This window comes from Accipiter gentilis, chromosome 9 (assembly GCF_929443795.1).
Source record: "Accipiter gentilis chromosome 9, bAccGen1.1, whole genome shotgun sequence".
Taxonomy (NCBI): Eukaryota; Metazoa; Chordata; class Aves; order Accipitriformes; family Accipitridae; genus Astur; species Astur gentilis.
The window spans coordinates 3744562-3756759 of record NC_064888.1 but is presented as its reverse complement, the minus strand read 5'-3'; the positions used below and the strand labels follow the sequence as shown (position 1 = coordinate 3756759).

The 12198-nt window shown below is 45.6% G+C and overlaps 1 protein-coding gene across 1 annotated transcript in view; it reads right to left on the bottom strand.

The window, feature by feature from the left end:
• The window catches only part of LOC126042703 (hexokinase-1), a 50243-nt gene extending 43172 nt beyond the window's left edge, over nucleotides 1-7071 (bottom strand). The window contains exons 1-2 of the mRNA XM_049810248.1: nucleotides 6738-7071; nucleotides 4110-4218 (exon numbers count right to left, since the gene is read on the bottom strand). Coding sequence (XP_049666205.1) covers nucleotides 4110-4175 — 66 coding nt within the window. The 5' untranslated portion in view covers nucleotides 4176-4218; nucleotides 6738-7071. The remainder of the gene's footprint in view (nucleotides 1-4109; nucleotides 4219-6737) is intronic.
• Nucleotides 7072-12198: the final 5127 nt, after the last annotated feature.

The window sequence follows — 12198 nt, the reverse complement described above, 5'->3', positions numbered from 1 at the left end:
CTAAAAGCAGCAGAGATATTGATTTGATAAGCAGTTCAGCCGAATGAGGTTAAATGCGCCATGCAATTTCACCTTGCCAGGAGGCACAGCAAGCAGGCACTACCATATAGCCAGCCACAACGCTTTATCTCACATTTCCCCCGTTAAGAAACAAGATTATCCATGGACACCTTGAGGGGAGCTCACTCCATGCTCAGGAAAGGCCACGCCACGTGCAGACAGAGGAGCATGCGCTTACAAAGTGGGTTTTACGCTCCTGATAACAGCACACCAGGAATATGTTTCCGAAAGATGAGCGCTTCCCCTGGGAAACATGGAGCCAGGCACTGAATAACAAAGGGCCAGGACAGGCCGGGCGCATCTTGCCCAGCTAGCCACCCCCAGCAAAGAAAGTGCCACAGGTTTTGCTTGAACCCAAGCACTGGCAGGGCTTGAAGCCAGGGACTGCGTGAGACTGCCGGGCCCTGCTTTGGAAAGAGTGGTCGGAGAGAGGATGACCACCTCCGGCCCCCGGAAAGCAGGACCTCCTTCTCCAGCCCTCCGGCAACAAAGGCTGAGGACTGCCAGTGGCTAACAGCTGGTTTTTTTCTTTTTAATTTATAACTTAGTTTTGTATTTATTTTATAGACATGATATACGACTAAATATATTTTTATATTATCAAAATCATAATTTATAATGAAAATAAAATCATTTATAATGAAAATAAAATAATTTAATGAAAATAAAATAATTTAATTTAAAAAAGCTAATAGCATTTTCCGTGCCTGGCCATGCATACGGACCGTCAGGCAGCATCACCACCACACACGCCCCACTGTTACTGCAGGCTGCAGCAGCTGGCAGGACCACAGCACACACCGGTCTGTGTCCAGCCCCAACGCTGTCCTCATCACGTCTCCCAGGGAAGGGACAGGGTGCAGAGTCCCGTGATGTTGGGGGTAATGCAAGAATTCATCCCACATACTTTGTCCTCTGCCTCTCAAGAAGGTTGCCACAATACCCAGCCGTGTTTTAGGTACAAAGACTACCACGGGATACTGCCCTGTTTTGTTGGAGTTGCTCCAGGGAGAAGGTAAGCTACTTTTTAATAAAGTCCCTTTGGAAGGAGTTTAGCACCAGTCACTGAGCTGAGCATTTGAGGGTCAGATGACACTACGCAGGGCTACGGCTTTCAAGACGTAACTCCCAGCGACCTCCAAAGACAAGGCAGTATTTCTGTAAGCCGCATACTACGCAGCCAAGGATCATAAACAGACTACGGCCACGATGAGAGGAGAGTGGAGAAGGAAGCAAATCCAGCAAAGGAGGAGCGTTGTCTGCTGGTTCCCATGGGAACAGAGACTCCGGGAGCAGATGGAGATGCTCCTTGTCTCAAGTCCCTACACCTGGGCATCAGGCAGCTGTATTTGCTTTTATTTCTTTAAAGTAGTTACTGTTCTTCAGCATCAGAGGGATGCGGGGAACATGACCCCCACAAAACCAAGAGATGCAAGCCAGAAAGCAAAATAAACTCAAGCCCAAAACCCATGGCTTATGATAAAGCCCCACTATTTGGGAGGCCTAGCTGATGATTCTTTTTTAAAACCTCTTAGCGATGGCAAGCTTCATTAAACTGGGGGCAAACCCAATTACTCCATCTTTAGTTAACTGATAACTTCCAAAAGCTATGGGCTGCACGAGCTACACTGCAAAGGACTTCTCTAGGCAACTCCTCACATACATGGGGAAAAGAGGAAAGAGCTCCCACAGGAGTCACACCACCACAAAACTTAACCTCTAGCTCCTGCATTACACAGCAGAGCTACTCTACGCAGCTGAGAAAGTCGCTAAAAATTCTAAGTTCTTTAGTGGTTTCTTGTGCGGCGTTTCAAGAGAGAAAAAACCCAATGCGCGTGAGAGGGCACTAAAGGTAGCAGCACTGAAGTGGCACGACTTGCAGGACGATGAGCAGCGCTGTTTGCGTCCAAGCCTCCCCTGCTGGCTGGAGGTGAAGTGGGACGAGGAGAGGTGTTTCCCTACCGTACAGAGAGGAACCTGTTCTCTGATATTTTATAACGTTTAAAAGCAACCTGAAACCCAAAATTCTGTCCTATGAGGATTCCTTCCCCATAGCAGTGTGCCCGACAGCTCCAACGTGCAGCAGCTATAGCGAAGGGGCACTTTTCTCACAGTACCATCTCCCTTGTGCCGCAGGCATCCCCAACAGCAGCATGGGGACTCACTGGAAGAGACAGCCCCTTTTGCTGTGGGGCTGATGGATAAACCAGGGAACTCTTTTCCCAAAAGCTTTCATTCCCCAGCAGCGAAAGTGAAGCCACTGCTTTGCTAAGATGTTTTGTGGATGATTACAGGCATCTCCCCCTGCCCAGAGAAGAGTCCCCAGCTATGATGACATTTCTGGATCAGTGATAGCTCTGGGGGCCGCAGGCAAAAGCCCACGTCCACCACATTGCCAGCAGCCGTGCTGCCATTGCCCATCAATCCCAGCCAAGGAAGTGTGAGGTTAAAGCGATGTCTAGTTAACAGTAAGCAGCCAACACCGAATACAGTGCATTCCTGTCCATGCAAGATGCTAGATCATGTATTAATGCAAGTTACAATGAATTAAGTCAAGAATTTTTCCAACCCGCTGTGGTTTTCCAAAACAGATCCAGCCTGCTCACGTCCCTGGGCGCTTTGAATGCAAGCCCACTCACTTTGCTCTTCCCTTACACACTAAAAATGAAATACAAGTGTAATCCATCCCAACTCCTCTCTTCTTTCCCCTCCTGTCCTGGGTATTCACCACAGCAACTTCTCTCTCCCCAGTGCCAGAATTACAACTTATTTTACATCTCTGCAAAGGAAAGCAATAACCATTCCAGTTTTCTGACTCAGCTTGGGGCCCTGCATTAGTTTAACATTTTTTCCATTGAGGTGAGAACTGCTGCATCAAGCAACCCCTTTTTCTAGTGCATCGGTGGTAAGTCATTATTGCAGATCGTATACATATAAAGCAGACCATACACACACACACATATATATATGTGTACACAGAAGCAAATCAGCAAACTCGGTTTATAAGGCAATAGAAGGGCAGTGGTGTTATGGTGATGAACCTAGTGTCAATGAGTCGCCTTTCCTGACCAGGAGGTGAAGCATTTGTTTCATTTCATAAAACACATCTTGACTCCAGCAAACTGAAATGAGCACGAATGCAGATTTCTGATACTCTACTAAATTTCCAATAGTAATAAAAAATGTTAAAAGAAATGACACTGAAAAATGTGTAAAATACAGAGTTCAAACTGATTTAAAATTTCAGAAGTCAAGGGATAAGTTTAAAGTATTTGCAGTTGTTCAATTAAAATCTTTGATCTTGAGAAGAGGCAGTTCAAAACCAATTAAAAGATGTCTGCATAACCAGCACTTCACTTAAGTGATGGGGCAGTTGCAATTACTATAGCAAAGGAAAATATAACATAATTTATTGTACTATATAGAAACAGCTTTCCCTGAATCTGCTTTCAGCTCCTCACAGACCATAGAGTTTACCTCAAAAACACTCACTGTGCGGGAAGACTTACAAAAACAAAGTCAGTCCTTCACCCTGGCAAAAAGCAGTTAACCTCCAGCAAACAGCTCATTTCTGTGCACCAGTATGTACCATCCCAAGAAGGTTTGAATGGCACAGTCCAAATCGGTGCCTTTAAACTACAGTGCATCTTTGCCATGCGAGCAGTCTAACCGTAATAAAGAGCTTGTAGTTTACAGCACAGAGAACAGGACCTGCCCTTCTCTTTTAGCTATCCACTAATAACCAGTTCAAAACAAGGCAATACCTCTCAACCCAGGCGAAGAGGCCAGTTTCCGCGGAGTATACACCTTTCTCTTTGATCTAGCATTTGATGCTAGTGAAAATGAGTTTCCATCGCAAGTCCCAAACCCACACCGGTGCAGGCATTAATTGCAGAGGCTTTAGGTCTGTACTCCTTTTCCAGCAAGACCCAGTGTAAAAGACTCTCCTCCCAGGCCAGGTTAATATCCTCACGATATAGAGCTCTCCCCAATACGAAGTTAATGACCCCCATCCTTTAGCCCAGAAGGGGTGCGAAGCAGGTACTTACTTTGCACAACGGGGAGCAGCAGTAGCCAGACACGTCCAGGGTGTTCGGCTCCTTCCACGTGGCCATAGCAGAGGCACCTCTCGCCACGTCACATTGTCATCACAGGGGGCTGTCAACAAGAAAGGAGGCAGAATTGTAGGTTTTCACATCTCTCCCCCCCAACCTCAGGATGCCTGTGAAAACCACACATCCCACGGCCAAAAGCTCTCTTAAAAACCCATCCAGCAGCTGGGATACAGCAGATGCAGACCCATGGTTAGCATCACCCCGAGAGAGAGGAGAAACTGTGGTCTATGGACCACAGGTGTGACCCAGAATAACGGTGGAAGTGGGGAACGTGTTGGCAAAGCACTGGCCCTTGCATGGCTCCAAGCTACAGTGGTGCCATGGGATTCCTGCCACACGCAGGGAAAGAGGGCTTAGCGAGCAAATGTTGTGTGATAAAACACCTGAGTCCTACTAACCATTTGCTATCCTAATTAAAAAAAACCCACTAGCCCTTGAAAATACAAAATATTTATGCTAAAAATCAGGAAGATGGTCACAGATGCTGGACTTGCAGCTGAGCATCGTCCAGGAACAATCACAGATTTTGAACTGCTCTGTGATTATTTGGCGATACCTTTTTTTTTTGGCCAAAGTCCAAATCTGTCTCACCAGAGACAGGAGGTGGATGCAAAGAGCAGCTCCAAGCAGAATTTTGGCTTCTGCCATTTTACAGGCTGTTGCCACAAAACATTTCAGGGTGGGGTCAAAAACCCAACGAGGCCAGCACCGGCCGAGTCCTGGGGCATCCACGTGGCCGCTTCGGGGGTCCTCCTCTCTCCCCCACCCCAACATTTGTTCCCTCAAGCCGCTCTGGCTCTCTTGAGTCTTTCCCAGGTACATGGGTGCCTGCAGGGCTGAGGGATCGCTGTGAGGAGGTGCTGGGGCTGCCCCGGGCAGACATCCATACTGGTGGATACGGGTACACGCTGGCAACCCTTCTACACTGAGGAAAAGCATCGTTTTAATTTTGTCTTTGTTTCATGCAAACTTATTTTAATTCATTTTCCCCAAGCGGAGTCTGTTTTGCCTATGATGGTGACTGGTGAGTGGTCTCCTATCCTTGTCTCCACCCACCAGCTTTGTCCACCTATTTTCTCCTCCATCCTGCTGAGGAAGGGGACAGAGAGTGGCTGGGTGGGCATCAGGCCGCTGGCCACAGTCAACCCACCACACTAGGTCAAATACAAACCTAGAAGATATTCCGGACCCCTAATTTTCATTCTCAGATTTTCACACACAAAAGAAGTAGAGGGGGGGGATAAACAATTTGCAGGACTTCACATGTGTCAGAAAGAAAATTCTTATTTTAATTAAATAGTTTTTTTCATCCCTCTGACCCGTTCCTGGTAGTAAACCTGACAGTCTGGCTTCACAGCGTAGCTACAAGAGATGGGTGATGGAGAATCGCTTATTTTAAAATCTAAACCAAGAAGTTTTTCTTGTCATCTCAGTGCTTTAAATGGGCGACCCAGCTCTGTGGGCTTCCTGGTCAATAGCTCTGGCACCAGATTTCAGCAGCGGTCCCCAGTACTCACTGCAGCAATGCATAACCCCATCCTGCTTGTCTCACCCTTTCTTCCCTGAGGAAGACATAATTTTTGGCAAAGCAAAAGTATCCTCACAGAAGCCCTGATATCCTAGGTCACTACAACGCGTCCTCTGCTAGCCCCTTTGACAGCTGCCATGAGTTCACCAGTCCCATCTGGGACCTGATCCAGCATCAACAGATCCGTGGTCTCGCTCAGGGCATCTCTGTCACCCAGCAGGGTTTCGGATATTTCTGCTTTGACATTTGACATCCATACAAACGTTTTATTCACAACTTTTATCTAAAACCATGTTTTGGACAGATAATGGCAACAACAGTCTGTGGCTATCTATCAGTCAACATTCGAGACCCAGAAATACCTTCAGCTGTTTTATCACCTGCCCTTAATATCAAATGCTACTAACTCAGGTTGCCAGCATGAAGCTGCAGGGTGCAGGTAAGGTGTAGGCGAGGAAGTCTCATGCTTTTCAGTATCAGCCTGGCGGACCCCTTCCTTTCCCCTGCACAGCAGTGACATTGCACGTGGTTTAACAGATGCTGTCCTGGGTGGTGGGATGAGCACCCTCCTTGCAGAGCTTTGTCAGCACCCCAAGTACCCTAAGTGTAAATTTTTTTTTTGCCTCTCTCTGCAGCACTGCATATTCAGAACAACAGGGTTCAAACTTGGACTCCTTAAACTTTGACCAGAGCTGGGACAACACATCCAAACGATTTCCCAACTGCAAAAGAGGAATTTGCTTAAAAATAAAACTGAATTTTTCACATACCCTTGGCTTTATCTGTAGAGCGGTCTGGACAGTAAGACACAACCACCAGCACAAACAGGATCCCAAATATAATTAAAGAGCAAAAGAGCCTCTCTGCAGTCGGGTGACGATGGTGCTTCATTTGGATCTGCTTTCCAAACACTTACGCAGCACCCCCTTCCAATCACAACATGCCACTTTGAAATGCCAGTACCACTTAGCTCCTGAGTCTATTAGACCATGAAGCAATAAACCCAGAGAAACAAAAATAACCCAGATACCTACTTTAGCACCCAGTTGAGTTGACAGGTGTTATCCCGAGGGCTCCGTGGCAAAAGCATCCTCAGAAATGCCATACCTTGACCTTTGCACAACAGGCGTCATGAAGCTGATCTCCAAAAACCGTAGTGTCTTCCTAAAAGGTGCTAATATTAACTATAGCCCTTTGTTTCTTTGCACTCAAGGTTTCTCCCCGTCAGCTTTCTGGCATTTGCCAGCGTGGTGCACGCTTTACTGGGCAGATATTGAGCTGCAAATTCCTTCATACTTCTCTATCCACAGCATTCTGCAGCTAAAGCGCTAGCCGGCCAGCAGATGAAAATGCCACTTACTGCTTATTCCTGCTGCAGTTTGTTGAATTAAAACCTCTTTGTTTGCAAGCTGTAAACAAATTCTTCTTAATCTTTCAATAAAAAATGTCAATTATGCTCTCTAACAATGTAACTTCATTGTGATGAAAGAAGGCATTGCTATTGCTCTAATCGTGATAACATATCAGCTGCTTTTAGAGTCAATTCCTTTTTGTGCAAAATTTAATGACCATGCAATTATTCAAATTTCAGACTAACAGACTGGGCTTTAGACCTACAGCGCTGCTCCCTTGCTCTGAAAACACACACTTGAAAGCAACAGAAAAGTCTCTAGAGCAGGATTTCCAAGTTCAGAATGCAAAACACCTTTACAATTCATTCAGCACAGCCGGACTCAGGCCCACGTTAAACACAGCTACTTCACTGGAGAGCCAAGGAAAGAAAGCCAAATTCTCGGCACGCTATCGCCGGCGCTTCTCAGGCCCATGGCTTTCATTTGGCTTCACTGAGAACCGTGTTTATGTCCAGCTTCCTCGTCTCTCTCTGGTTTCAGTGCATTTCCTGCAGAATCGCTGGCCACAGCAGATGTGCCCTTCAGGCATTTCAACTTTTTTTTTTTTTTTTTTTTTTTTTTTCTCATGCCAGTATTTATCCCATTTGTTTCCAGAATCAGCTGCAGCTCCCAAATCAGCGTCCGTAACTTTCCGCTTTGAAGTAGTCAGGACACGCCTGCTGGGAAAGCATCTTCTTGTTTACCTGCTCAGACCCTCCACAGACTTTCCCTCCATGCCCTTCCGCCATCCATTTTCTCCTCCTGCAGAGAGCTCCCCTCTAGGACGACGAAGTTGTCCATCACCAGCTAATCTGCTCCGTTAACCGCTTACGTTCCAATAACCACTCTCGCCATCCTAACCGCGCTTTATTTATGCTTTCGTGCAGCCACAGCCAGAGATGGCTGCTGCCCCAGGATCTCAGCTCACCCCCTAAGGTGCCTTTCCCCTCTGCTGAGGGAGTGCCTGTGCCAACCTCAGCCCTGCGGGTCTCATCCCCTTCACATCTCCCTGCTCTCCAACTCTCTGTGGCAGCAGAGGACAGCCTTTTTTTCACTCCCAGAAGGGGACGGAGCCTGCAACGATGAGGACAGTCCTCTGCAATGGCCTCACAGGCAGCGGTCCCAGTCCCACAGCTAAGCAGATGGCCCAGCATCACCGCGTGATTTGGCACTGGCCAAGCCAGCCCTATAGGAATGGGGACTTCCCAGGTGCACGGAAGCATTTGGCAGGCTGAACGTCCAAATAGCGAGCAGCAAATTAAGAACAACAAAAACAGCCCTCCGGAAAAGTAAATTGAATCGACAACACTGGCGGTTTTGAGAACTGAACTCTAGTACTTCTGAAATGCCTGAGGCTGGGTCTAGGAGCTACATCTCACCTCCGAGTCCAAAGAACATGGATGTCAGTAAGGTAGCAACCCCATTGCGCCTCCCTCCCCTTTTATCCTGCCCACGGAACAATAAAAAAAATGAACCAGTTAACTGCTACATCATCGAAGAGTCCTTGCAATTCACTACTTTTAATATATCACACCTTGCATTGCTGTCGTCCCTTTTTTCCGCTATTATGACTGACTTTGAAATTGTTCTGATATGCAAGAACAAATTTATGAGGAAGCTTTGACTGTTGATGTGCCATCTTCACACAACTCTCCCTTCTTCTCCAAACAACCTTTATCCTTCCCAACAAAAGGAGAAAAGAAAATGTAGTGGCAGTGAAACAGTCTTAGTCTCCCCCCACCTTTTTTTTTTTTTAATATAGCTTTGGCTTGGGTTTTGTTTTAACTTATGCTTTCCTAGATAAAAATAAGAATTTGGGGGTTTGGTTTTTAGGGTTTGGGTTTTTTGGTTGTTGCTGGGGGTTTTTTGTTTGTTTGTTTGTTTTTATAACCAGTCAGGAAAGATCAAGCGTGAAAGGACCTTCTTTCACTCCTTCCAGCAAGCTTTTGCTTGCTGAGGTTCCCCAGCATTTGGGTTTTTAACTCCTGCACAGGAGACCTCCAGCCTGGAGCTCTTTGTCCATTTTCCTGATTTTCCTGTAGCCAATTCTTTGTGCCACTGGCAAGGGTTTTCCGGAGGAACCCGAGTTTACCAGGTTTCTTACCAAACCTGTTCTCTTTTCACAGCACAGAGCTTTTACTACATCTAGAGGTGCCTGGGCTGTGCAAGGCCCTCAGACACACGGTGCGGATGAAGCATAAGGCTGGGTAGGGAAGGGGCTGGCATCTGGAGGACATTAAAAAGCATGCAACAAGATCAACATCATTTTGGGATTCCCCTCCGAGATAGACATGACCCATCACGTTTACAGCACCTTCAGTGTGCACCTGCAATGTGATAGTATCACTGAGAGAGGGGAAAACATTAATTAAACTTTTGATGGTTTTATATCTTGCTTTACATCAGCTTTAAAGAGTGGATGCAGTGCTGGGACAAAGCAGACATCTGATTTCCCTTCCCACTCTCACCCCAACAGGCCATCCACACTCATGTACAGGAAGAGGTCTTTTTTTATTACTATTTGACACACACACACACACCCCAACCATATATATATCACTTGACAAGCTACCCAATTGACAGGTCTGAGAAATGCTCTGGATAAGCCCTCATTGACAGTCCAAGGCAGTGGAGGTCCTTTCTAGAGAAACTTTAAGTTTACCTATAGCTGGACAACATTCACAGAGTCTCCCCTGCTCCCTGCCTCCCTCCCTCTCCACCTACTGCTACAGTGACATTGTACCTGAGACCCCCAAACAAAAGCCAGCTCATTTCACCAAACGCAAAGAAACAAATCACAACAATACTTTAATTTTGGTATTACCTACATTTCAGCCTCAAACTCCTTTAGACTAATCTGCTAATCCTATATAATATTGACTTCCCAAGAAGGGAGATTATGCTAATCAGGATTTCTGAAGGATTTACACATGATCCTATATTTACTTTTGAACTTTGTCAGAGTGACAAGGGGAATATATCACCACTGAGCTGCTACTGCATTTTCTCTGGATTACGAGTCAAGCACCAGCGCTGTCCAAATCTATAGCCACCAAAATGTCTCTCTAGCAGGCAAACCAACATATTTAGGATCATCTTTTCCCCACAGATGAAAGGGTAATTGCAACCACCTACCGGGAGTTTCTGAAAAGCACAAACCTTAGTACCTCCACCCAGTAATACGTCTATCACACCTGTGATTTAAAGATCTTCCAACTTGCCAAATCAAATGTATGACCTAGATGTCAAAACAGATGTTCATGTCTTCAAGAAGCATGAAAACAAAATCAGTAAATTAAAGAAGTACTAAACATATTGACTGGAGGGAAGACCCACAAAACACACAGAAATGAAGCATCACAAGGCTATCCAAAAAGCAGTAGAAAAGCACATCTAAGATGTGAAACCAGAAGAATCTCATTTTATTTTAAAATGACTAACAACTTCATGTGATGAATTGTACTACATATTTTTCAGCATATGGTATGCTGTCTTACATTTAATGGAAGGCCTGTACTTTTATTTGAAGCTAGGGCTTTAAACTGAATCACCACATCTGATGTGCAGAGAAAGGTTTTGGTTCAGCGGCTTAAAACCTATACAAGGGAGACTGCAAGTTTGCAACAGTCCTTGAGTTTCCACATGTCGACATAATCAGGAACATGATGCTGCATCATTACCCAGATGGAGAATGGTCTGGTTTAGAGTCAGCCAAAGCATCAGTGTGTTTATGGGATCCCTGGGAAACTACAAGAGAAGTTTGTACCCCCGGTAAAATCCCGCAATAGCCTATCCTTCCCTTTTCCAGGGCTACCCAACGAATCTTTGCTCATTCCCTTTCAGAAAGCAGCAGCCTTCCCAGCTTGGATGCCATCTCCCCGCTCGGCAGATGTGTATCAGAGCCATGTGGGAGATGCCTGGCCTCAGAACAAACCAGCAGCCTGCAGAAAGGCAAGAGCATGCGTGCCCCGGGCCCCAGGGACCTCAACAAGAGCCGTAGGTCGCCAAGCACTTTGCGAGCAGTTTCAGGTTCATGTGATCGGATTCCATGACACCCACAGACTCCCTGGAAAAAAACTGCAGATGGAAGAAAACATCGTGTGGGCCTAATCTACTGCAGAAAAGGAATAACCGCAGTTGAGATGTAAACTGACTGTGTGAATATTTCATTTCCAAAGAAAGACTAAAAGGAAAAATCAAAACAATATAGGACTTCTTTCTAAATTTAAAGCAGGGATCCATGCAAGGGGTTTACCTTATTTTGTTACTCATTTGCATTCCAACTGTGCATAACAGCGTTTAGAATAAAAGTGCAAAAGATAACTCTGCGCCATACTCACGTGGCCATCCTGGGGCAAGTCCACATCACTTCATTCCAGATACACAGGGACATACTTCATCCACAGATGCACTTTTGCAGATTAGCACAATCCACTCCCCCAAAAGGACCCAAAACTACACAGATAGTACAAGATTTCAGAGTGCTGAGGGGAGAAACAACCGATGCAGAAGAGCTATTCTAGGCTATTTCTAGGCCCCACATAGCCCCAAGACCTGATGGTTTTTTCTTTTATACCCAGCCTCTCCAAATTTAGCCTGTTCATCACCAGGAAAACACATTTGTTCCAAATAACTCTGCCCCACTACATGGCAACCTTTGGTTTCTGTAGTTCTGTGGATTCTGAAATATAAAGAAAAAGTAAAATATTAAGTTTCTTGACAAAAGGAAGAAAACATTGAAAGTAATACAGGTTCACAACTTGCCTGTCCCAATTGCTCAATATAGTGAGCTCAGCACCATGAAGAATTCCTTCAGAAGTGAAAATTATTTCCAAGTACTACCTTTTGCCCATCCAGTGACTCCAACACAGACACAGAGCTGTTGACATATTTAAAAACTACAAAACAGGAAAAGTCTGTAGCTTCAAATTTTGAATTTGCCATTGCTAAATTTAAACCCATCAGCCTTGTTACAGATTATTACATAAACCCAACTGCTTATCTCCCTGCACGATAGTTACTTTTGACCTAACTAGGCTTAAAGCACATTTCTTGGCCCCACTTTCTTTTCCGCTGCCAGCCTGAAAGGAAGCAAATACCCAAG